Raw genomic sequence first — 26,971 nt, 5'->3', positions numbered from 1 at the left:
ATAATTAGTATAATGCGCAAGTCAGAACAGCAGCATGATGGGGATGTAAGTAATTTTAATTTTATTTTTTCATTTCAAAAATGTTATTTGAAAATTTTAACTTTCTTGTATGTTCAAGCATACCAATGAAGTTAGTGTTTAAAAACTTGTTGCCATGCAAGCCTCTCATCATCTACTTGAGCTGGTTGATGTCTAGATTTTATCAATTTATAAACTATTTTTTTTGCAATTAAAAGACTTATTTTGAAAGATAATGTATAATAATATTATTATTGGTTATTCAAATTATTTAAATAAAATATTATAAGTGTTATTCTTGAATATGTCAAAATTTTTAACTTTAATATTGGTGTTTAAAACTTTGAATTTTTCTACTAGTAATAATTCAAAGTCCTTTTTATTTTTATGCTCTTTCAAGTCAGAGTAAATATTTTGAAAAGTTAATTTAATACATTTAATTTACTTTTTAAACTTAAATAGTGAGTTTGTAACTAATATAATTTTTTACAAGTTGCTATCATAATACTTTATTATACATTTATGTTGCCTTTTGAAATTGGTAAAATTTTCACCATCTTATGTTAAACATATAATTATTTTCAAGTTAACTCTTCTTATATGTATTTGTTTTTGTATTCAGTTACAATTTAAAAAAATCTGTATTAGAATTTTTAAAAATGACAAGTTAAAATTTTCTAATATTTTTTTGTGCACAAAATATTTATATTTTTCTTAAAAGATAGGAGTTATAAAAATAAATTATAAAAGAAATAATCATATAAGTTGCTGATATTTAAGTAGAAATTTCTACAACATTCTCTTTCAATTATGTCATTGTTTTGATATTTCAATTAAACCAACACTTCAAGATGTATTTTTCTATAACACTAAGTTTACTATGAATAAGAGGGATAGGATAGATTTTTAAGTTTTATACAAAATGTTGTAAATAGAGTTGTGCAAATTAAATATTTTATTCATGACCGGTTTCAGTGGCAAAAAATTGAGACCTTTTCAAGCAAAATAAAATATTAAAACTATTAACAATAACAAACTTATCAAACCTATTAAACAACTCTATTTAAATAAGCTCTTTTCATTCCAGTAAATTGAGCATTCTTTTTTAGTTAAGGCAAATAACTGTATACAAAATGTTGTAAAAATAAATTTTGATATTTTTCGCTTGCTTACTTTAAATTAAAAATATGTTTTGTTTTGTAAAAATATATATATATATAAAATTAAACTTTTTTTAATTAGGTCTCAATGCAGAGTTGTGATGATTTCTTGCACGTTTTAGAGCAACAGAGGGCTTTTGATGACCAAAAATACCAGACCATCAAAAATGAGAGCACTAATAATTTGCACCTTGGTTAGTAAGCTTTAAATTATATATATTTCCAAGTTATTTTTTGTAATTTTTATTTAAATAGTGTTTATAGAACAAAATTTTTAAGCCTTTAAATTATACAAAAGTTAGTTAAAAAGTTGTTTTAGTAAGAGTTTCTCCACAAAACTTCAAATGTGATCAAATGAGTGTTCATCTTCTAAGTTTTTTTATTGTTTTTTTTTTTCAAAATCAACAAAACTAAAATGTAAAAAAGCATTATATTTTTAACTGTTCAATTTTTATTTTTGAAATTAAGTTATGTTCATTTAGAATTACACATAATGTACATAAATATTTTATAAAATTCATCAAAGCATGCTAGTATAAAATCTAATAACTTTCATGATAACTTGAGATACTTAAAAAACTATAAATAAAGAAATTTGAAAGGATAAAAAAGAATATTTGTTTACTGTTCTTCTGATTTTTGATCATACTAAACAAATTCTGAGTAATAATATAGTAATATTTTCTAAATTTTTAGTAGGACAACAGAACACTGGAGATGACACACCCATGGATTTGAGCGTTTCTTTCAGAAGGTTTGTAATTTATTTCATTATAATTAACTTTTTTTTATAAGTTTTTTTTTTGCAGGTCTGTAAACGATGCTGCTAGGATGAGAAATAACATTCAAAGTTTGTTTTTTGTTTGTGGTAATGAGTTTGTAAAAAAAATGATACATAAAATATAATAATTAGGCTATTGTGTTTTCAAGTTAAGGTATAATAAAAACAGAATTGCTGTTTTAATTAGACATATATTTTTCAAATAAAACTCAACATTAACTGTGAAACAATGTGAAAACAAAGGTCTTCAAAAGAAGACCAGATCTAATTTTACTTTGATAAACAAAACATGTAAATATGTTTCAACCTTATATATACAGGGATGCCAAAAAACCTGGAATCCTGAAAAACACTTTAAGTTTGACAATTTAGTCTAAAAAATCTGGAATTTGAGAAATTTGGAAAAAAAAACATGGAATTTCGAACAAAAGTCACTAAAAAACCCAAAATTTTGAACAAAATTACTAAAAAACCTAGAAATACCTGGAATTTTAAACAATTTTTACATATTAAGTTGTAAAATTTTGATTTCACACAAAAAATCTATCATATAGATCAGGGGTCGGCAAACTGCACCCGCGGGCCACATTAAAATATTTATTCAACTAGTTTAACATACTAATATTTTCGAAAAAACAAAAATAAAATTTTAGTGGTATATTTAAAGAATATGCTATCGCCTAATTTTTTTTTGTCCAAAAAAATTGTCTTTAAATATGTTTTTTAAAGCACATAAAAAAACGTTCCTTTTTGACCTGCCGACCCCTGATATAGATAAAGCTTTTTTGTGATCATCAAAAAATTTAAAAATAACAAAACACATTTAAAGAAGCTTCAAGGTATCTTTTCAATGTTGTTATGCTATTGAACACAGTTTTTTACCTTAAAATTAATTTTAAACTAAAAATAGACCTTAACGTTTAATTTTGAAAACCTAGAATAAATTTAGAAAACCTAGAGAAAACTTGCGAAAACTATTTGGCAACCTATTTGGCAACAAATCTATTGTATACATATATATATATATATATATATTTATCAGAGTGATTATTTTACCTGGAAAAAAAAATCCTTTGACTTTTTTTTGAAAAAAACTAGGAAGTCTGAAACTTTAAACAGTTTTTATAATTAAAGTAATGAATTTAAGACTAGAAAACAAACATCTTTTATATACAATACAAAAGTTATAAAGCTTTTTTTTTTTTCTACAACAACTCAAAATTCTTTAAAAAAAGTTTTTATTGTGTTGTTAAATTTTAGAAATAATTGGTTAAACAAAAGGTATATGTTTTATAATTAAGTGTTTTTAAAGTTTTTTTTATTTTTCTTTATTAAAAATATTATTTATAATTTTTATTATTTAATCTTTGTATGTAAGTTAGTAAAATAAATGTATACAATTTATACTAAACTAAAATATTAAGTTTAAAAATACTAGATATAAAACTAAATTTTAACTTTGATTTAGTTAATTGTTTTAATGTTTAGTTTTTTGAAAGCTAAGTAGTCCATAAAAAAAGAATTTCTGTACCAACTTTACAAAATAGTTAATCATAATGTATATATAATTTTGCAACTTGGATTAAATAACAACAAACACATAATAATCATAATAATTTTTTTATTTTTATAAAATAGATATTTAAAAACACCTCAAAAATTTCCACATCAAATATCTACAATGAGAAACAACTACATAAATAATTACATTTTATGCTTAAGTATCTGAGAAGGTTATATTTTATTAATGTTTAAATTAGTGAAAAATTAAAACAGACAAAAGTAAATATCAGCTTTTTGTTGTATAGTTTATTTAGTTTTTTTAATAAACTTTAAAACATGTGATCATTTGACTAAAAGTTTAATTGTGGTAAAGATTAAAGTAATTTAACCTTATGTTGTTTATTTGTTAGTTGTATTAATTATAAATTTCAACCCATGTGATCATTAAACCACAAGCTTAATTGTACTAAAGACTTGAATATTTTTTTGTCAATCTTATAAAACTTGTTTAGGGTTGCAAGTATTAAGCATAAGTCATGTATTGTTTATATATAATGCAATGTAATAAAAAAAGGCTTTTAATGTACAAATTTTAGTTGTTCTAACTGTAGATGAAAATTTGTAAATATTTCAGAAACTTAATTCTTAGTTTCTTCTTAGAACTTAATAAGTTTAATAATCTATATATTAGTAAAACAGTTACACAGTATTTATTTTATGATATTAGAATATAAAACCGTTTGGTTTTTTATTATATTACTCTCAAAAATTATTTAAATTTTTGTTACACCATAAGTTTTTCAAACAATTAAAGCTTGTAACTTATGTCAAGTTGTGTTTTTAAATAGAATAATCAGAATATTTTAATTTATTACAACTTAAACTGTTAATAAAATTATAGATATGCAAAGAGGAAGTAATCAAGTTAGCAGGAGTAGTAGCAACAGACAACGACCTAGCTCGTTAGTTATTAAACTTATAAAGGAAATAATACGGGAAGCTGTAGTACCTTCAAATAACTTTAATACTATTTATGCTTCATTGTTAAAATTAATATTTTTAATACAAAATTAATTGACATATCGAAGGTATTGTGATTTATATCCATAAAGAATTTAAGTGAATTTATTTCCTTCATTATTTTAATCATCATAATTAATACAATTAGATTATTTATCAAGATTAGCCTATATATTATAAATTTCAACCCATGTGATCATTAAACCACAAGCTTAATTGTACTAAAGACTTGAATATTTTTTGTCAATCTTATAAAACTTGTTTACATATTATTTAAGTGAATTTATTTTATTCATTCTTTTAATCATCATAACATACAATTAGATTATTTATCAAGATTGGCCTATATATTGTTATTGTAAAGTTTTACTTTGTCCTTTAGACTAAAACTAAAAAATAATTTTAGTTATGGTTAAAAATTCAACATTGACTTTAAAAATTTGTTCTTTGTATATCTTTATGAGTATATTTACATTATACGATATCTAAGTAGATTGTACTACATTTTGTTTTTATATTTTGTAGTATTTTTGTTTTAATGTTTGGTTTAAAAATTTTAGGTAGTAATAAAATAGGTTAGTTTAGAGTTAATCAAAAAACTTTTGTTGTCGAAACATGTTGTTGTTCTTGCTTGAATTAAATGTAAATGAATGCATTTAAAAAAGATTTACAATTATTTTAACTAGTTTCCTATATTAAAATGTTGTACATTATACATTTACAACTATAAGCTTTAAACATGGGGTTAAGTACATGAATAAAATAATACAATTTTTGGAAAAATTTGGACAGGGGCCAAGGGTTAAAGTTATAAGTTATATTGTACAGTATTTTAAAGTAAATATAAAATTAAATTCAATGACAAATAAATAAAATACTCTATGACTAATATTTGAAAATTTCATTTAGTAGAATTTTTTGATTTAATAAAGCTGTTTCAAAGTTTTCATAGATTTTTTGTCTACATTTTTACTATTTATTATTTCAAAAGCTCTAACTTGTCTACTTAAAAACTCTGTTTCCTTACAACTTGAGGTCTTCAGCTCAAAAGACTAAATATAGATAGATTTTAAGTGAACATTGAAATTGACAATGAAAACATTGTGCTTCATATTATAGTGATGGATTTTTTTTATATTTCTCAAAGTATTAAAAACTTTTTTAATTCGTAAAAACTGACTTATAATTTGTATTTTAAACTTTTATACAAAATTTGAAAATTTAGTCTTTGTAAAAAATGCACCCCTTGTCCTCAAGTATTTATTGAATAAATGAAAAAGGCTACAAACTACTTTAAAAACAATACAGGGTTGCCACAAATTGAGCTGATAAATTCTTGAATTTTCACAATCAAATTTTTAATTTTTACCGATTCAACAATAAATATTAAAAAACTTAAAAGATTTTAATTTATTCCCAAAAATTCAATTAGACATGAAAAAAGATGAATATCAAAAGCAAAACGCAAGTTCTAGTGATAATAAACTTTCTCATTAACTTGTTTGCATCAAATTTCCCGGCTTTTCCTGACATTTTTTTATAAACCCCAGTTTTTTGCAGATTTTTCTGACTTTGTGGCAATCCTGGTAATATGTTTCATGTTTACATCTAAAAAGTTGTAACATTAAAAAGTATATAAGTTTGTCGCAAAATTGCTAGTCTACTCGATGCAAAAAAAAAAAAAAACATTTTGTTTTTGTCTTAAATAACATACAAACCCTATCTTTATATTTACTTTGTAAGTATGTTTATAAATATTATGCTCATAACCTACATTTTAATTTATGCCATAAGATGTTTACTCTATATATTTTTCTTTGCTTATGTTAATTGAAATGAATGATGTTAAAAAAAGCAAACTGTTATATTATTTATGAGATTTTGTGTTTACAACAGTTAGATTAAAACTTTTTAAGTTGATTAAAAATTTACCATAAGACTTTAAAAATTAACAACATTTTAATAGTAAATTAAGTTTTAAGTTGTAAAATGAAACTTACCCGTTTAAACAAGTCACTTGCTTTTAAGATTCATCCGCGCGAAAGTAAAGCCATGCAGACTTTAAATTTTCCTAAAAGACTTTCTTTTCAAGTATTTTAATGTGGAAAGCATGTAACCAAACATTAAACTTCTTTTAAAAATATTCTTACCAAGTTTAAAGTTTTTTGCCACTTATGTGATAATTTGTTACAATAAAAAGTATTGTTGTTTAATAAATATTATGATTATGTATATCTCTAACAAATATATTGGTTGATAGTTGCCATATAAAATTTGCTCGTAGCTGGTTTTAAGTTAGCTCATTGTTCTTTCAAGAAGTATTAAAAAAAAACTTATAAAACGTGATGTTAAAATTTTATTATGATGCTATGTGGTCCAGGGAGACAACAATCGCGCGTAAATATATTTGTTAGAAATTTAAAAAAAAGTATAAAAATTAAATTTTAAAAATTATAATTTCATCAAAACAGATGCTATGTGGGCCAGGGAGACAACAACCACGCTTACAACCAGATGATGACCAGCCCCCACCTGATAAACGGTGGTCAGTCCGCCAACAACAACTCAAACAACCACAATCAGATGCGAAATCATGCGGATCAACAGGTATTTGATATTTATATTGTGATTTTGCTTTAATAAAAACAACAGTTACTTTTTCAGAAAATTTTTAAAGAATACTAAATTTTAAGTTATATTAAACTAATGTTTTTCACTTTATCAACAATGTTTCACTTTTTTTAAAAGATGATCAGGATTTACATGAAAAAATAAAATAATAAGATAGTTTAAGATAAATACAATTGGTTTAACTTGTTTAGTAATTTTTTTCTCTTGTTTTATTAAACATTGATTAATTAAATTAATTGTGTTTTTTGTTACTGTATAGAATACTTGTGTTAGTCTTTTTTATTTACTTAAAAAACTGATAAGTGTTATAACCTATTATATAGTGGTATTTCAGATAGTTTTTCTTTTCATAAAGTTAAATTTTAAAAAGTTTACCATCTTAAAAAAATATTAGTTTTATTAAGATCTACTCTTTCAAACTTAATTTAAATTTCTAGTCTAAGATTTTAAAGTTTTATTATTTTAGCCCTTAATGTAATTATACTGGTTATAACTAACATTTTCATTTTAGGCTGCAGAATATGGAATTAGAAATGTTTATGGAAATCAAGAAACAGTGATAAATAGTTAGTTATCAAACTTTTAGTAACACTTATAGTTTAAGCTTTAGGTTTTCAAGGATTATCTTGCTTAATTTTAACTTAAACACCAGCTTGAATATAAGAAATTAAATTTAGAAATTTAGTAATCAAAAGAATGAGACTTTATTTTAAAGGGCTAATGTTTTGAGAAGTAGTTTATGAAAAATAAAAAACAATGAAAAAATATTTATGTAAATAAGAAAATTTATTAATTTTCCATAAAAAATGAAGGGTCAAAATTTATATTCATTATTGTTATATATAGTTATAGTAGTAGACTAAAATTATTAGTAGGCTTTAATCATTAATTTTTGTACATAAAAAATATTTCCGAAGGGCCCAAAGTGGAGGCGGTCAAGCGTAGAAACGCAGGAAACAGCAGGAACATGGGAAATTCCCGGCAGCGACCCAACTCGTGCTACGACCCCCAGCGGATGAACGAATTTCAGATGAACTCAAGGCATTTCAACCCACAGCAAGTTGTTAACCAGGTTTGATTTTATTTAATTAATTGATAATAAAATATTTTAGCATTTTTACTAACTGTAAACTATTTTTTTATATATTAGTCAGGTGTGTATATTTTTTTAACTTTTAATGTTTTTTTTTGTTTGAGACCTTACCGCTTGCTGCAGATCTAATCTTGTAGTCCTTTTATATTTTCAATTAATGTAAAACTCCACAGGTTCAGTCAGAACAGAAGAGACCGGATTCGTGCGGTCATTTGTACGGAGACAAAAACATACAGGCTCAATACAATCAGGGTAATTAGTTTAAAATTTTGGTGGCGAATTTGTATATAAATTTGTAACACAACTTTAACCTGGTTATTGAATTGAAAAGCACGCAGTAGTAAAGTTTTTTTTTACAAAAATTTGATAGTGTTGTAAAAGAGTTGTTGTTTTTTTTTGTTACAACAAATACTTCAACTTCTATTCTTAATCTAAAAAGTCTTTAATTTTTGTTTTAGATCTTCACTTAAATAGTTTTATTTGTTATCCTAAAACAAGTATTAACATCTAATAACTACATTAATTTAAATTTAAATTGTTTAAAATATTTTTGAAAGCAAAGCAACTAATTGTGTGCTAGTATTATATTGAAAATATGATATACTAAATCTTTTATTTGTTTGTACTTTTTTAAATAATATTTTAAGTTTAGGCTTCATCTACTCAAAAGTTAAACTTGTACAGAGGTACAAATTATTTTCTTTTCAATATTTCTGTTGGTTTAAAATTATATATGTGGTTTTAAACTAGTATATTGAATTATTTTTGTAGCCTTTCACGAGCAAATGGCGCAACACAATCGTAATATGCAGATGGAAGCAAATTTCAATAACTTCAATCAACCCCAGGTTTCCAATCACTCAAACTACAATAAAAGGTTATTTAATATTTGATTCATGTTTTAAGATTAAAAAAATTGTAGTAGGTAGTTTGTTTGTGGATGCAAGTCATCTGTGTGACTTCCGCACTCTTAAACTAAAGCCCCTAACTTTTTTGCAAAACTTTGATATGAAATTCTAAAACTTTAAACTGAAGCACTTGCTCCTCAACTTTTAAATAAAAATCCAAAGTTCTAACCATAACTAACAAACCCAGTAAATTCAACTTTAATATTTAAACGCTTAATCTTAGCCTTTCTTCAGCAACCAATTTTATCAGCTGCGCAAGTTTCAACTTTTTAAAGTTTACCAAATAACAAAAGTCTGTGCAAAAAAGACATTTAAACTTTCTCTCTTCAGCAATGAAATTAAATCTAATTAAATTAAAAAACACAACTAAAAACAATAACACAGAGACCTTCTACCATACCTATTTGGAGGAAGTTTTAGCATTGTAAAAAAAATAGTACATAACTGTCAGTAGTTGATAGCAATTAAATAGTAGCTGTGATGCTGCCATAAATATCCAAAAAAAATATTTTATCTTATATTTATTCAACACAGAGACCCTCCACCGTACCCGTTCGGGTCAAGTGGTCGTCAGGACAACACGGACGTGGACTCGATAGTGATGCAGGTGAGGAGCAAGCCCGCCTTCACCAACATGGTCAGCAACATGGGTCCGGTCCCCGTGGAAATCAGCACGCCCCAGGTGGTTACCAGTAGCAACCGGAGGACCCCGCCGCCCGCCTACCCGGACACCACCCCTCCGCAGACCCCGTCCCAGCAGGAGCCGCCTCAGTTCAGGGGTCAAGTGAAGATGAGGAGGCAGCAGGGAAAAAAGCCCCCGATGAACGACTACCAGAAGGTTTTTTTTTATAATAAAAATTCTTTTCTTAAAAAGAACTTTACTTAAAATAACGTTGAGAAAGTAATACTTTCAAACAAAAAAAACTTTAGAACTTAAATTAAATCAATGACTTTACAATTAAATTAAGCTCAAATGAAAGGCATTTAAAAAATTAAAAATCTACAATGAAAATTGACTAATTCAATTAAAAAAAAAAGAACATTTATAAAAATATTACTGCAAATAAACACTGTACAAGTGGTGGCAAAAAAATTAAATTTATAACTTTTCATGAAAATGTTACTTAACAGGCGGTGGCGTTCGTTGAAAAGGGCAGGTTGGCGTTCGACACGAAGGAGAAACCTTCCGCCGAGGAGGTGGCCGCCATCCTGCAGCGCCAGAACATCAAGGTGGGCGGGACGTACCAGCCTCAAGCCAACCTGAAGCGGCAATCCGGGTCGTACTCGGCAGCCCCCATCCCCAAGCAGCAGCGCAACGCGGATTACCACGGCAACCAGCACCTGCCGTCGCCAACGGGGAAGCCCCACGAAGGCAAGATCAGCCAGATCATGCTCACCCCGAAGTTTTTGCGCAGAACGGGGAAACCCCTCAGTTTTCCGCTGCCGGCCGTGCACGACCTGGAGTGGGAGACGGTGCCGCGGGAGGAGGGCGGGTTGCCGAGGCGACCGCGGAACAGGAGGGAAACCACCTGCAGCGAGGTTGTTTTCGCCCATTTTGTCGAATTGAGGATCGAGCACAGGGAGCAGGAATTTATGGAGAGGAACAAGAAGATGATGGAAGTCGAACAAAGAATTGTTTGTTGTTTTTATTTTAAATATTATTAGAAATTATTGTATATAAATATTTATGTAAAATATAATAATTAATGTATTTCATTTTTTGAGAGGAATAACTAAGGGTAGTGATCAGATTAACATGAAAACCTTTTGTAGTCCCTAAGTAACTTTTTTAGTTTTCAAACAAATATTAATACAGAGGAGTATGGAGAACACAAGCGAACAGATGAAGCTTCATCTTTTGCACAGGTTCTACGCCGCGAGAACCGCGGAACTTAGGATGAAGAGGTTCAAAATTTCACTGAGAGATTTCATGCTGAAGAGAATTGTCGGTGTCGGAGCTTTCGGAATGGTTTGAAATTTACAACTTATTATTGTTTAGTGTAATTTTGCTTAAATTAATATTTTAGGTTAATGCCTTTCCAAAAAGTTTATGTATATATATATTTTTCAATATCGGTCGAAGACACAGTCAAATTATTCATCTGGAGAAGAAATTAATTTGGAAATTAAACTTTTAATGTGCAAATACAACTTTATCAACTTTTTATAATAAGAATCTTTTGATCAAATATTTTTATTTTCTCAGGTTATTTTAGCCCAGTTGAAAACGAACGGACTGAATTATGCTATTAAATCCATAAAAAAATCCGACGTTCTTACAAAAGGACAGGTTTGTTATGTTACTAAATCGATAATACATACTAATTCGAAGTTATTCATTCGAAGATAATACATACTCAATTATTTTTAAGTTGTTTATGTATTATTGTAAAATCATCATAAAGATTAAAACTTAAAATAGTAGTCGTAAATAATATTTATTAATATTTTTACAAATCAAAAACTAAAAAACTGTTTTCCGAATAAATTTTGTATAGACTTTCTATTTTTACTCTCAATTAAATTTTAAGTTTATTTATATACATGCATCATTGTGTAAACCTAATGCAGATTAAATGCTTTGCTAATTTTGAAAAGTTTTATTTATGGCACCGATTCGGTTGAATGACTTTTTATAACTTAATCTGTGTATTTAACATGGAATTATCTAGAAGAAGTTTTTTTTGTTCTGAAATTTAAACTAAGCAAGCGTGATGAAGTATTTTTTTTTATCGAATATAAGAACTTTTTGTAGGTCTAATATTTATTTTATTTATTAAATTTTTAGTTACTTTTGTTAAAATAGGTCTGCAGTGTATATAAAAAATATTGATTTCTTTTAATTTCCAATGCTTCTAAACTGCTTTAAAAATGCGAAAAAACAAGTTAAAGAATAGAATTAGTTTTATGTTTAAACATGCGTTTAATTTACAGTAAATTAAAATTCTAGAAAATATAGTTTGATAATTTTTATTATTTTGTCAATTACTTCTAGAATGAAGAATTACCTTAGCATTTACTTTATTTCTACGAATTTTTTGAAATTTCGTTTGTCAACTACTATTTTAAGTTTTAATTTATATAACGTCTTTACGTTAAGATTTATGTTTAAATATTGATTTCTTTTATGATAATAGTTTTTTTATTGATTTATAGTTTTCTAGAATGCAGCAATATAAACAACAGAGGTATAATTTAAAAGAAATTATTTTTTTAAGTATTTTGTCAAACATAATGATTATTAGGAATATTTAAAAAATATATAAGTAGTATATATCATAGATAATTTAAACATTGTGTAAATTCTTTGTAAAATCATTCTAACAAATAAAAGCTAGTTTATACTCAGTTAATAAAAACATATACAAATTATGAATACAGTAGTTCTTAATAAATTTTAACTACAAAAATTATTTAAGTTATCAAAAACTTCAAAATATTTTTTTTTCAGACGGGCCACATAATAGCGGAAAGGGACGTTTTGGCCGAGTGTGACAGTGAATGGGTGGTTAAACTGTACCACACTTTTCAAGTTTGTTTTTTAAATGTTTACAGAAAATAATTTTATTATTAGAGAAGAATAACAACAAACTCTTATTTCTTTTTTTACTTAATTTAATGTTTACATCAAGTATGATGAATGGGTGATTAAACTATATTACATTTCTAATTTGTTTTTAGTTGAATATTAAAAAAAAAATAATTAAAAGAAATATTGTATAAAGACTAATTATATTTTTGTAGCTATTGTATATTATCTTTAATTTTTTAGTTTAGATGATTTCAAATTATTTTTTTAATATTCATATTTAATGTTATTTGTTACATAAATTTGCAAAAGTTAAACTATTATTGTGTCACATTAATCATAGGACGAAATTAAGTTGTAATTTTGATTGACTACTTTATTACATTAAATATATTTTTTATTAATCAATAATATATATTCAACATAGGACGAAGTGAACTTATATTTCGTCATGGAATACATCGCACACGGTGACCTGATGAACTTGCTTATAAAAGAAGGACAGTTCAGCGAAAGTGTTTCTCAATTCTTTGTTGCTGAAATATTATTAGGTTTGGAGTACGTACACGCTAAAGGATTCATTCACAGGTTTGTTTACATTATTTTTTATTATAATTTTAATTTAATCAAGGTAGTATAAGAACTTCTGATTCTCTCAAGCAACGTACCTGTTTAGTTCTTGTAATTATAAAACTTTTTTTTTTGATAAATTTTTTTATTAGTTATCCAAAATGACTATATATATTAAACTACATATGAAATTAATGTTCGTATTTTTGCTTGTTTTGCCATTAAAAATGTAATACTTAATTAAAAAAGAAAGATCAAACATAGGTATTACATTACTAAGTTTTTCACAGATTTACATCTTTTATTGATTGAAAAATTAAATATTTATGTTGTTTATACTTATAGATATTTTTCGGAAATGGTCAAGTGAATTACTTATTATATCTACAACAAATATAATACTTATTACAATATGCAAATAATATTTATTATCATTCAAACAGAGATTTAAAACCGGACAATATAATGTTGGACCACACCGGACACATAAAACTCACAGATTTCGGTTTGTGTACAGGATTCAGGTGGACCCACGACTCAAAATACTACAAAGCAGGTTTGCTGATAATTTAAAACGCTTTACTCATACTTGTTTGTATAAAACTATGCATACTTTTTACTTAAAAATAAAGTAGGATGTTTATAAAATTAAACACAAATGATTTTTACTGATGGTAACTTTATATTTACTTGATCATAAAAACTACACATTGTTTTTGACTTTAGAAAAGCATAATTTAAAGAACACTTGATAAATTTTTACCCGAGGTTTTAAGCGTTTTTATGATAAGAACATTTAAGTCTGTTGAGGTAGTTTATGTTGCTTCTTACCTTTAGTTAATGTTTCTGTAGTACAAGTCAATTTGTTTTTTTTTAAACTTTAATTATTAAACAAGACCAGATCATAACTTAACAATCCAGACACCCAGTCAAATGTGATGTATTTTTAAATTATTTTTTCACAAACAAGTTCAAAATGTTTATTATTCTCTCAGAAAACATCCAGCAAACGGTGTTCCCGATGTCGAACGGGTACAAGCGGTCGGAGAACTTCAAGGAGGCTCAGTCGAACGAGGGGAGGGTGAAGTTCAGGGAGAGGAGGAGGGATTACCAGGCAACCAGGAGACGGGTTGCTAAGAGCCTGGTGGGAACCCCCAACTACATCTCCCCCGAAGTGTTGAGCATGGAGGGTACGTGATGTTTTATTGTGTTAAAAACATATTTTGGCTGTTTAGTTTTTGTTAAAAAAATAAGAATTATGACAAGAAAGTTGAGTAGTTGTGTCTATTTGGTGAAGTTTGAAGTTTTGAAAATTAGGTGTTTATTCAATATTGGTGTTTTTAATTGATATAGTTCCAATTCCATTCCGCAGGCCACACGAAATGCTGTGATTTCTGGTCACTAGTTGTCATCCTGTTCGAGATAAAATAAATTATATAAAGCAGTAAAGTTAATATCCAACAATTTTCACAGGCCACACGAAATGCTGTGATTTCTGGTCACTAGGTGTCATCCTGTTCGAGATGGTGTGCGGTTTCCCGCCATTTCACGACAACAGCGCGTACCAGACGCAGGTGAAGATAATGAACTTCCGCAAGAGTTTCTCCTTTCCCTCCTACGTCCCATTGCACGACCTCACCAAGGACTTCATGCGGAGACTGATTTGCGAACAGAAGGTTTTTGATAATTTTACTATTTTTTGGTTTATTTTCTGCTTGAATGATACTAATTCATTTTACTTTTTTTAAATTCAAACAAATATTTTGGATACTTTGTTTGTGAATTGACATAAAACATTACTTTTATTTTTTCCTGAACTGCGAACAATAATGACATCATGGTCATAAAATGTTGCTTACTGCTTACTAAAAATTTCGTTTAAACTATTTTTAAAACCGCATAATAACAAATTTACAACTAAGTAGTTTTTAAACTACTTTTGACAACAAATTCAAAAGTATTATTAGTAACCTTCCTATAGTTTTATGTTATCAACCACAGGTTAGGATGGGTAGTGTGTACGGAGCTAGGGAGATCAAAGATCATCCGTGGTTGAAGCAGATGAAGTGGAACATTCACAACATGAAGAGCCTCCGACCACCTTTGATACCATGTGTGAGTTATCGATGATATTAATGATCAATTAATATAATATATATTTACTAAATATAATTATTTTTTTAATTAAAGTCTCATCTGTGAGTTGTTTAAACTTATAGTGATCAATAAAATATAGTTATACAAATTTAATGGCCCTCTTGTGAGTAGTTCATATTGTGCTTTGATTTTTTGCAATTCCTTAACATTCGGGTATAGAATTGCTTGTTGATAAATACCTGAACTTTGATTTGCTCTTATGTTATGCCTTTCTTAAAATTCGTTTAGATTTTAAAATTCGAACAAATACTTTGAAAATTTTGTTTATAAGTTGACAAAAGTATTTTAACTATTTTTGTATCTAAATGATCAAGAATAAACTCATAAAAGTGTTATATACTGTATTAAAATAAAAACTATTTCAAAGCTTTTTAAAGTATATACAAATGACAAGCATTGATAACATATCCAAACAAACGTGTTGACATTCATTGTTTTATTTCTTACATTATTATTCGCAGCAAAAAGACGAGGCTCGTGAAATGTTTTCAAATATCGACGTTCCAGCAGAAGGGCCCGAGTCAATACACGTGAGTTTACTATCTAATTAAATATTACCGTACAAATTTACTCCATTATACTTTGCAAGAAAAAAAAAGTGAGTTTAAGTATGGAAGGGAACAAAAAAATTGTTATACAGCTTGTTGTTTTCATTAATACTTAAATTAAGCAGCAAAGTTGTATAAAAGAAAAAATAAATGTGTACTGGGGGATGAGTGAGATATTATACAGGTCATCGATTAAGTAAAGAGTGTGGTATTAGATTTGGAGAGCCGAAGTTTGCTTTCTAAGGACTTGATTTAAGGATACTTTTTGTATATGGCCAGTGTCTATACAGTACCTATGTAAGTGCTTTCACAAGTCAAGGGTTGGGTGATAAAACTTAGGGTTGGGGTATATTGGAAAAATAAAAATAACCGTTAAAGTTAATTTTGTTTTAAACTATAATTGAAAAACTAAGTTTGGAATTTACAAGTTTTTATTTAAACCTTCTAAGACTTCGGGTTTAATAGTTTAGATTATTTGTCAAAGTTCTTGGCTAGAAGATGAGGGTTTGAGTTGAAAATTAAGGAAATAAAGAGCTGTAATTAAAAGTTTGGAATAGGATAACAATGTATTATTGGCAGCCTGTAGATTAGTAGAACAGTACAATAATACTAGTTTTAGTATATTAATAATTTTAACTAACACCCCCAAACTGTTATTAATACTTTAATCTTTTAATCTAATAAAAAATTAAATTAATCCTTTATTTTCTCCCTATCCTCTCACAATTTTTTTCTTAATTACTTGTTTGTGCACCAGTATATAGTTACAAGTTATCAATCACTAACCTTGGTCATCTATAACTACTTCATTATTAAAAAATTACCCCTAAAAAGAGACAGCTTCAATTTTAAGCTTTATCTTTGAAAATTGTTTCATGTGAAACATATTGTAACTGTCCTGAATAACTGGACCTGTGTTTTTCAAAGTGGACGATAATGACCCTTCGAGGTGGTATCGGTCATCAGGGAGGTAATAACCAGTAAGGCAAAAAATAACTGGGCAATCAACTGGTAACTGAGCGATATATGATAAAGTTGGGCGTTTTTTTCAAAATTTTCTGTGATTACGAAACTTAGTAGGGAAGTATCTGTTAAGTTTTACTATTTTCTGTTAACAATTAATAATACTCCACACAGAAATTGTTGGAGCTGCAGAGGTACCGGCAGTCCATCCACCCCACCACCGACCAACCCAACCTGGGGGCGCCCCAGAACCACCCTGGCAACCAAGGAGGCGACAGGCCGCCCAACTCGGACCTGGCCAACATGAAGCTGAGCGACAAGTCGGGCGCGGGCAAGCGGGGGGAAGTCCCCGGCAGTCACGCCTTCCTCGAGTTCACGTTCAAGCGCAAGTGCAACTCGGAGCTGGAGTCGCAGACGCCGTTCATCCTCAAGTACGACTACGACCAGGGCAAGATGGTGGCCGACCTGCCCCAACACGTGGGGGGAACCCCCAAACACGACCTGATCACCAGGAAGATCCTGCAGTGCATGCGCTCCGACGACTACCACGACACCGACCTACCCATGCCCTCGCCGCCCGCCTACCCCGACGACCGCGGCGTCAAGATCGGCGCCATGGGCGAGGGCGAGAGGGTGCGGATGGAGGAGGAGGGGGGTTACCCCCGTTACCGCGGCAACCAGCCGGCCAAGGTGGACTACACCAGTATGCGGGTTGTTGACGAGGAAGTTTATTTTTGAGGTTTTTTTCGAAAAGGTTATTTTTATTTTTTGTCGCCATATTTTAAAATATTTTCGAAGAAGCGGTGTCGAAAGTAAAACATCAGAAGTTTTTATGAAATGAAAAAAAAAGCGAAATTGGTAGTTTTTGTTTTTTAACTTCATCTGTTCCACAATTTCATTTTGTTCAAAGCAAGATAAATGAGGACATAGTTGAAATTTTGTCTTTCTAGACTTTTTACATTAAATAGTTTAAACATTTGTGTAAAACAAGTCAGAAATTCTTTGAAGGAAAATAGATAAAATTCCATAGATGAAATATTTATTTTATTTTTTTATTGATTCTTATAAAGGGTACACGGGGTTCTTTGAATATTTCTTAGTTTCTTAGTTTTATATCATTGGAGCTTTTTAAAATACGTTTTTAGAAAGTAAATAAAGTTTTACTATAACTGATGATAGTAATGTATTAACTTTTCACATGGCCAACTTTGATGATTTCATAGAAACTTGTATTTTTTATAAACTTACATTTTTCTTAAAAGTCTCTTTATGTACTCTAAGTATAACTAAAAATAAAAACGATAAAAAGCTAATTTAGATTAGTTGGTTTTCAACTGTTTTTATTCTTTCACCAAATATTAAACTTTTTTTTATATGTTTGACAAGGTTTTAAGAGTAGTATAAACTGTATTATAACCGAGAAACAAATCTAGAGTTTAAAACCAGACTTAAAAAAATATATTAAAAAATTTCAAATTAAGGAATATAGTATTTTAAAAAAATTGTTCTTTTTTGGTGGTATGTTCTTCTATTTTATCTTATATCATGTAAATGAAATGTTGTGGATTTTTTTCCTATTAGTTTAATTTTAAAGCTTTGTTACAAGTTTAAAGTCCCAATTATATTATTTACAGCATTCGAGTGTATTTTACAAAACATCAAAAAATATTTGAATAATCAAAACGATAAAAAATAAATTAAATGCCATAATCAAGTTAAGACTCGTATAATTACGCTATCATATGTAACCAAAAAAAAAAAGTTTCTTTATTTGATACTCCTATATAAATAGATTTTTGATAATAAAGTTATTTTTATTTCAAAATGTTTGGTCAATAAATGAATTAATTTTTATTTTAATCAATCAGTTGTTAGTCTTTACCAAAGTCATTTAATTTTCAAAAATTACTTTTGCTTTAAAATGTCTCTTTCTCAATTATGTCCCTTTTTTTAAATTACTTTTCAGCGCATTAAATGGAGAACATTGCAATTTGATTTTAATGTTTAAATAAATTTCAATTAATAACGTTTTAAGTGTCTTTCGTTAATTTCAATAAGTCTGTTTCAGTTGCCTTTTTTGATAAGTTAAAAATTTTAAGTGCCTTTTAATTATTTACCTTAACTTTGAATTATTTGTTGATAATGTTTTTCAATTGTACATTTATGATGGTCGATTAAATTTAAAATAACCTTTTAACATTATAACCTTTATGACTTGTCTATCCGCAAATAAACTATTAAATTTGACAATAGTGTTGTTTTTTTCAAATAAAATTTTCAGTAAAGCTTGTTAATATTTTTAATATAAATTAAGACTTGTGTACTTTTTTTAAATAAATTTTACTTATTTAATTGCAAAATAGCCAAATGTACAAAGCATTTTAATTTTTTGGTTCATGATAGTTGAATACTTACAACAGGGTTTCCCAAAGTGGGCCAAGTATCACCCTCGGAGGCTATTAATTAAATTTAGGTGGCCATAAGTAGTAAAGGGGGGCAATGAGGCCATAACTTACACTAGATATTTTGGAGTTGATTAGGAAGAGCAAAAAAGGTCATATACATTTTAGTTTGAAAACTTTTACTAGATATTACGAAAAATTTAGGGGGCCATAAACTGTAAAAGGGGGAGCTACAAGGCAAGAACTTGAAACTTACGCTAGATATCTTGGAGTTGATGATGAAGAGCAATAAAGGGTCTTAGGCTTTTTAATAGTAGTTTTTGAGAAATCTTGTTAGAGGGCCATAACTTTTGTTTATAGGGGCCTTTTGAAAAAATGTTTGGGAAACCTTTTTAACCAATTAGGTTATTTTATTGGTTTTTATGTTTTATGTCTTAACTACGTGGTCTCCAGTAACCTACTGACTGCTATACTTACGAGAAGTAAACAATATACAAACAGTATAAGTTACAAAACTATTTCCTAAGTTATGAATAAAACACACTTTGAATAAATGCAATTTACTTTATTTTCAATAATAATTCTTAGTTCTGAAGAAAGAAACTATTAAATCACGACACAAATAAACTCTATAAAAAGTATCAACAATCGTAAAGTTACATAAATACTAACATCAACTCCGCGATGTAGACGTTTTCTTGATTTTCGATAATTGAAGTAAAACGTTAAACATAATCGTAACTAGATCATACCGCGGAATAACTTTGCAACTCACTTTTTACGCGTATTTGAAAGACAAACGCCGATATATACGCGTCGGAATGAAATTAACTCCTTAAAATAATAAAAATATTTGTTTTTTATAAAAATATGTTTGTTTTTTTTAATACTAGAAGCACGTCACAAATATCTGCGCAAAACACTCCACAACATTCGCTTTTTAATACGAAAATGAGATGTTAATATCATTACACCTTTACTAAGAAGTATAACAAAAAATGAGTAACTAAAGTTTTTTATTTCATAAAATAATTTGAAAAAAATCAGTATTAATTTTAAACAGGTAGCAGAATTCATACTAAGACCCTTTAAAGGTTTGACAACAGTTTTTATTCGTAATCTACTTCAGAACAACTTTGTTCGAATGCTTTTAATATTTAATCTCAATAGTACCTGTATGTGTTCACTAGCTAGAAAATAAAACACTCTTAACTTAATACAAATTGAAATTTTTTATTAGTTATTAGCTATTTTTATAACAGTTGTGTTATCCTACACAATTAAAAACAAAACACATCAATAGGTTATTATAAATATTTAAAAACTTTGTGTTAATCAAGTTTACTGCTTGACGAACATTTTAATATTAAAAATAAACTTTTTTGCACTTAAGAAAAAACTAATAAAATTGTTAAACAGTTGGGTATATAATTATAATTCAAAAACTTTAATACTTATTTTTTAACAAATACAGTTAAAGTCTTAATAAAAAATATATAAGATTACTATGAAAGTTTTTAACTAAAAAAACAAAAACTAATCAGTTAAAGAACGTTTGAAAAATTATTTCATAAACGTTTTGTAAAAAATACTGCATTTACCAACTTAATTTAATATAAAAATATTATTGTTTTAAGCAACGAAGTTAACTTCATTCAATTTTATTAGAACTCATAAGAGGAAACAAAATATGACGGCAATATCCTTTTGATATTTTGTAAAACCACAAACTGCATTGATATGAGTTCAGTATCCCCATTAATACTCCGATGTAATGTTTAGTCCATGAAAAACTGTATTAATTGATTTAATTTTACAAATAATCAAACGAAAACTACTAATATTATAATAACGTATAGTTTTTATAGCATTAAAATATTAAATGAGTTTATTTATTTTAAATAAAAACTTACCTTGATTTAACAGCTTGAGCTTGAATAGTATACATATCAACCCAAAAAGTTATCTTCAAAAGTATCCGAGTGACGAAATAAATAGTAACTTCTAGTGTCGCGTTATAAGCATAAAGCTTCGTATTTTGAAGACCTATAGTCTTTAGGTGCCACCTTTGTAAAAATATAGAAATAAAAACCAAAAAATAGTATATTTTTTTAAAAAATGAATACAATTTTTTTGTTGTATGGTATGCTCAAAAGCTTTTTGAATGTGTAAGTGTAAAATTGTATACCTTAGGTTAGTAAAGGGCGGACTTAATTCACATAGTAGCAAGTACATGCATAGGTACATATATTTTCCTGTCCACAAAATTCCTATGTATGACGTAATAGCCGAGAGGTGATGTAACACATTACCGGAAGTGTAGCCCCCTTTTTCTTTATATACTACCATCCATAATATATCTTGTGAAAGAAAATTTAATTTAGTTCTAGTTAACAGTTTTAATAAAAATGATCAAAAATGTTATGAAAACTTAATTATATATTATGGTACCAAAAAGTAAAAAATTGTATAAATAACTTATGATTTATTTTTAATTATGTTTTACTGAAATTACTTCTTATGTTATTCTTCGTACAATTGAGAACTTACCAGTGATCATATAAGCCATGCTGATAAAAAGGACATAAACTGATGTCGGTGTTCTATAGCTATAAAGATTAACAATCATTAATTAGATATTAATAAAAGTTTTTAAACTTGTCAGTAACGAGGAGTAATATGCTACAAATACTTTTAAGTTCAAGTACAAAATGATCATAGTACTTAATCATAGAATAAAATAATTCAACTAGTTAGTATTCGGGTGTAACATGACCCTACAACTTTCAAGCTTAAAGATAATAATATACTTATGTAAACTCATGTTAACAATGATAACAGTTACTTGAAAACTACTTACTTCAAAATGTCTGTTGCATCTTGGCTTTCATACAAAACAAAGTACAAGACACCAGGCAACACGAATATTGAGTGAGCAGTTGAGTTGCAACTGTTTTTGTTAATAAAAGTTAATGAAATTAGTTATTTGTTTAAAGCAGTTTAAGATTACTTTGTACAATAACTAACGAAAAAAAGTATTGATAAAAAATCAAACAAGTTAGTTTTTCTAAAGTAACTGGTCAAGTATTAAATCGAAAATTTAATTTCAAACAAAACTAAATTATTTAATTTGGACTAAAAACTATTTTTTGAATAAAATAAATTTAATTTAAAGTAATTTTTTTTTACTATAAATTAAGAAACTAACAAACTTTTATTTTATTATTTACAAGTACAAAACTAAACTAACTAGCCACACCACTCTATTTTTTTGTTTTCCGGCACTTTTTTGAACATGCTTGTTTTTGAAAATAAAAACGGGTAAGCAACCCTGTGCAGGAAAATGTACAAAACCGTCCAAACCAGCACGTGTATCGTCTCATACATTTCTTTGTAATTTATTTGAAAATATAAATAAACGTTTTAATCTGTAATATGTTTTATATCTTGTTGTAAGTCGTAAAATAGTTAATAAGTTTACAAAGTTTAAACCAATTTCAATATTTTTACTCCTTCTAAAATACTTTTTTTGCGGTGCTAGTGTTGAATTGTTTTTTAAGTAAGTAATAGTAAAATATGAAACAGTACTAAATTATACAGTATAACAAGCAAAAATAAGTTTAGTTCATATTTTTTTATTCTAATTTGTTTTTAAAAGTTAAAACACAGCTAAAACAAACTCTTAGAGGTAAGTAAACGTTAACAAAAAAAATTAAACAATTATTACTAGGTAAAATACTTATAGATATTTTTGAATATTTATTTTTTGTTCTTATATGGATATCAAAACTTTAGTTCATGAGATTTGATAGTTAATACTTTTTTTAATAATTCTCTATAAAGTTGATTAATATACTAGAAAAAGTTAAATGTATCTTTAATTGCCTTGTTATACAGCTATTTTTTAGTTATTCAAATCTACTTCATTTCATAAAAAACAAGATTAAACAAAAACCAAAAATTGATTTATTTATTTTCATATAAAATGTAAGTGAGCTATTATTTTTAAAATATATAAAACAGACTAAACTTTAAAAATCTCGTTTACTGAATAAAAGTTTACTGAATACTGATAAAGTATTAAGATTTTCCAATCTAAACAATTCTTTTCAAGCTACAAACAATTCATTCATAAAAACTACTTTAATCTTTCTAAACAAATTTAAACAGTTGTATAGTAATCAACGTTAAAATAACACAAAAACGTTTCAAACTATCAATTAATTTTGCAAACAGGATGGAAAAAGCCGCAGTCACTCTACTATTACTAATAGTTTGTAATAGATACAATGTTAAACTGTGGTACATAAATTATGCTCAAAAACGTAGTTTAAAAACCTGGTGTAAAATATTATTTTCGGTTATCAACATATACACTACATACTGACTTTTTTGATATAAAAGTAGTAAATTGTTTTTTAAATATAAAAACTCAATCTTCGAAAAAAGTAAAATGTTTGTTAAAAAAAAACTTAACTAATAATTCATTAGTTTATTAAACGAAAAAAAAAAGCAATCAAAACATTTGCTCCTAAGACCTGGTGCACGAAGAACCTTTCGGTTATAGAGTCGTACACCATGGATACCTTTTAACGTAATTTCCAGGACAGTATTAAGTAATAAAATTAAATCATAAACAATCAATTTATATTCAAATGGTGAACAAAAATATATCAGCCGTAAAAAATTTAATGATAATTTCATTAGTGCTAAAGTATTTTACCTAAGTTTTCTAAACGGTGTACGACTCGATAACCGAAAGGTTCCTTCGTCTATCATTTCTTTACACCAAACTTTTTGAGATATTTTCTTTTACCGTTTAACAAACAATAACAAACTACTAATTTTTAAAACAGTAGATAACTATCTAAATCTAAAGTTTAACTTACAAGAAAATAAAAAACGTTCAAGGAAGAATAACAATTCAGATAGTGTTTTATCTTCTATACAAAAATAAAATAAATTATTTAAAATTTTACGTTTTATCAGCATTTTTATTAATGATTTAACCATTCAACTAAATTGATGAATTCAGATAAAAGTACATTATAGTTATTCTACAATTTATTTTTTTTTAATAAAAACAAACCTTGTTAACTTGCTTTAACTTCTAAAATAAACAGATAACAGTATTTGAAAACTATGCGCATAAACAAAACAAATTTCTATCTTATTGACAATATAATTTTTTACAACTGTAAGAACATATCTAGGAAAAAAAATTATCTATAACGAAATTATTCAACTAAAACGGTATTTAAACAATATTAGTTTTATAATAAACAATGTATTTGTGTCTGTCATAATAAAAATAAAAATACTAAGGTTAGTAACTAATAATCTTAGTAGTAAAACTGAAATTATTTGCTCTTTTTCTCTTAACACTATGTTTAAGCACCACTCTGTAGGCATACAAGTCTTCTAAAAAAACAAAAAGACCAGTATAAACTTTTACTAATATTAAATATATAGAGTGAAAACATAAATTACTTTAAAAACTGTCATAAGACACTGAAAATTTTGAACTTTGAAACTCAACATACTTCCTTAAAGAATATTTAAAATTAAAGATAATACACTATGTGGGCTTTTTTAAATTAACTTAAAAGCTAAAAAGTTTTGAAACATGAATGTTTTCTTTTTTTTACAAGTTTTCTTATTTTGTAAGTAAAATTAAATTGTTTGATTTAATTAAATATCCTTAAACTAAGCTAATGTTTTTTATAGTAAAAACATACGTCATACTTTTTGTCGATTAGTCAACTTCTAAAATTATAGTTTTTTTTTTGTGTTATAGTCGTCATTTAAAACTATTAACTAAAAAATTGTTTATTTATAGAATAAGTTTTTTAAAATAATATTAAAAGTATAGTCAAAAATATTTTTAAAATATTAACGACAAATAGTAATAAAAAAAATATCAAGCTTTGGTATATATCTGGTTTGAAAGAATAAAAACTTTTAGAGATAGCTAACTTAAATAAAAAATTTTATAAAAGGTTTATTTTCACAAGTTTAAGTGCAATACCTAAAAGTATTTGTGAGAATATATATGTATTTTGTCTAAATTGTGTATGTAGGATTTACAGTGTAAATTTTACACTAACTTTTTTTCTCATAATAAAAATTTACCTTGTTTAATGATCGATCATAAAACTGCAAGTACTTTCACTTTTGTAACTTGAGCAACTTGTTAATTTAACAGTTTTTTCGTTATCTAATGATTTATAAACAGTCAATTACTATCCACGTTTTTTATGGTATAAGGAAATACTAAAACAAACCTTTAGCTTTGATCGAAACTAAGTCTATCTCAAGTTATTTTTCTAGAAAAAAAAAGTAAATTTTGTGTTTTACATAATATTTTACTTTTTTTTAAATAAAACATGTATTTGAGCAAAAAAAACTGTTTTATTTAAGTTGGTGTCATAACTCTTAACAATATTATTTACAGCTATTATAGGTTTATTTAGAATATTTAATTCATTTCGCCAGGCAACTTTCGTTGCAGAGTTTCATAAGATATGTAAACAAAAATCTAGTTTTAATATTTGTTATAATAGTTATATCTAAAAAAATTAGTCTCATAGGTTTCATGTAAATTTTAAATTTAAAAAGGTAATACCAAAGATTTTGCATGGACATAAAAGTCGTTTTGAAAACTTTAAAACGATTTTTTATTATTTGTTTAAAGCATGGTGTGCTAATATTTTTTTATAAATAGAGTTATTGAATTTTAAGCTACAAAAGTTTTTTTTTTTGTATTCGATTTAAACTAACTAAAGCTCTTAAAAATGTTTGCAATAAACAGTCAAGTTTTGTTTAAAAAATAATTTCAATTGAGTTTTTAAATATTTTTAGTTATAATATTTTTTAAAGTGTTGATTTAGATAATTACTACATTTTTTTGATATTTTAAAAATCAAAGCTACATTTAACAAACATAAGGTTTATCTATTTTATTAAGTCTTTTAAATATGACAGTAAGTTATTTAGTTTTTGTGCAACTTATTTTTAACTTGTTCAATAACTTAAATCAACGGAATACCCAAACTAAGTTATTAAATTTGTATGATGCAGCCGTTGTTAAATAAAAGTAATCAGTTACAGTTGGTTTTTACTGAAATTTTCTGTGGTTGTAACGTTAAGTAAAAGTGAGATTTTTTGCAACTTGAATAAACGTTGTAACTTACTTTATAACATTTTAAGAAGTTTTTATATCTTATTATATATCTTATTGTTCTTATAAACCTGGTAAGATGACAAAAACTTTTGACTTTATTCAACGATATGTATAGTAAATAGTCTTAGAACTAAAAAATGTGTACTAAATAAAACAAAATACAGGTGTGTAGAAATTTTTTTTTCTCAGTTATCAACTTTGTTTAATTCTCTTAATTATAAAAGTAATATTAATTTTATCAACCGAACTTTAATATAAATAGCTGAAACTCAAACGTTACCAGCATCTACAGCAGAGTTTCCCAAACTTTTTTTTGATAGCCTCTTTAAAGAAAATTTAATAAGCTATTGCTCCCTCCAACAAAACTATTATAAGTTTCAAAATTTTTAATAAAAACACCTAAAACCGTTTTTTTTTTGTTCTTCATTAGCAACTCAAGAATATCTAGTGTAAGTTCCAAAATTTTTAAATCGCCTCCCCCTTTACTAATTATTGCCACCAACTT

At 26.8% G+C, this 26,971-nt stretch overlaps 1 protein-coding gene across 1 annotated transcript; it reads left to right on the top strand.

Annotated features, from left to right (window-relative positions):
• LOC145840172 (uncharacterized) lies at positions 1–18,764 on the top strand. Its single transcript, XM_082947324.1, has 22 exons — positions 1–45; positions 1,261–1,372; positions 1,875–1,932; positions 1,988–2,028; positions 4,364–4,424; positions 6,954–7,089; positions 7,625–7,679; positions 8,031–8,185; positions 8,380–8,458; positions 8,978–9,083; positions 9,649–9,952; positions 10,246–10,749; positions 10,931–11,083; positions 11,321–11,404; positions 12,566–12,646; positions 13,071–13,231; positions 13,657–13,769; positions 14,209–14,403; positions 14,687–14,889; positions 15,215–15,328; positions 15,832–15,900; positions 17,056–18,764. The coding sequence occupies exons 1-22, from the start codon at positions 13–15 to the stop codon at positions 17,617–17,619; spliced, it is 3,381 nt and encodes a 1,126-aa protein (XP_082803450.1). The 5' UTR covers positions 1–12; the 3' UTR covers positions 17,620–18,764.
• Positions 18,765–26,971: the final 8,207 nt, after the last annotated feature.

The sequence above is a fragment of the Thalia democratica genome, chromosome 7 (genome assembly GCF_965202585.1).
Source record: "Thalia democratica chromosome 7, ktThaDemo2.hap1.1, whole genome shotgun sequence".
NCBI classification, from domain to species: Eukaryota; Metazoa; Chordata; class Thaliacea; order Salpida; family Salpidae; genus Thalia; species Thalia democratica.
This window is presented reverse-complemented; position numbering and strand designations above follow the sequence as displayed.

Excerpts from the sequence above, each read along its gene's own strand:
- LOC145840172 (XM_082947324.1), top strand. The coding sequence starts at position 13 with ATGCGCAAGTCAGAACAGCAGCATGATGGGGAT. Across the intron at positions 14,404-14,686 it reads CGAAGTGTTGAGCATGGAGG|GCCACACGAAATGCTGTGAT; the intron begins GTACGTGATGTT and ends CAATTTTCACAG. Across the intron at positions 14,890-15,214 it reads GACTGATTTGCGAACAGAAG|GTTAGGATGGGTAGTGTGTA; the intron begins GTTTTTGATAAT and ends TATCAACCACAG.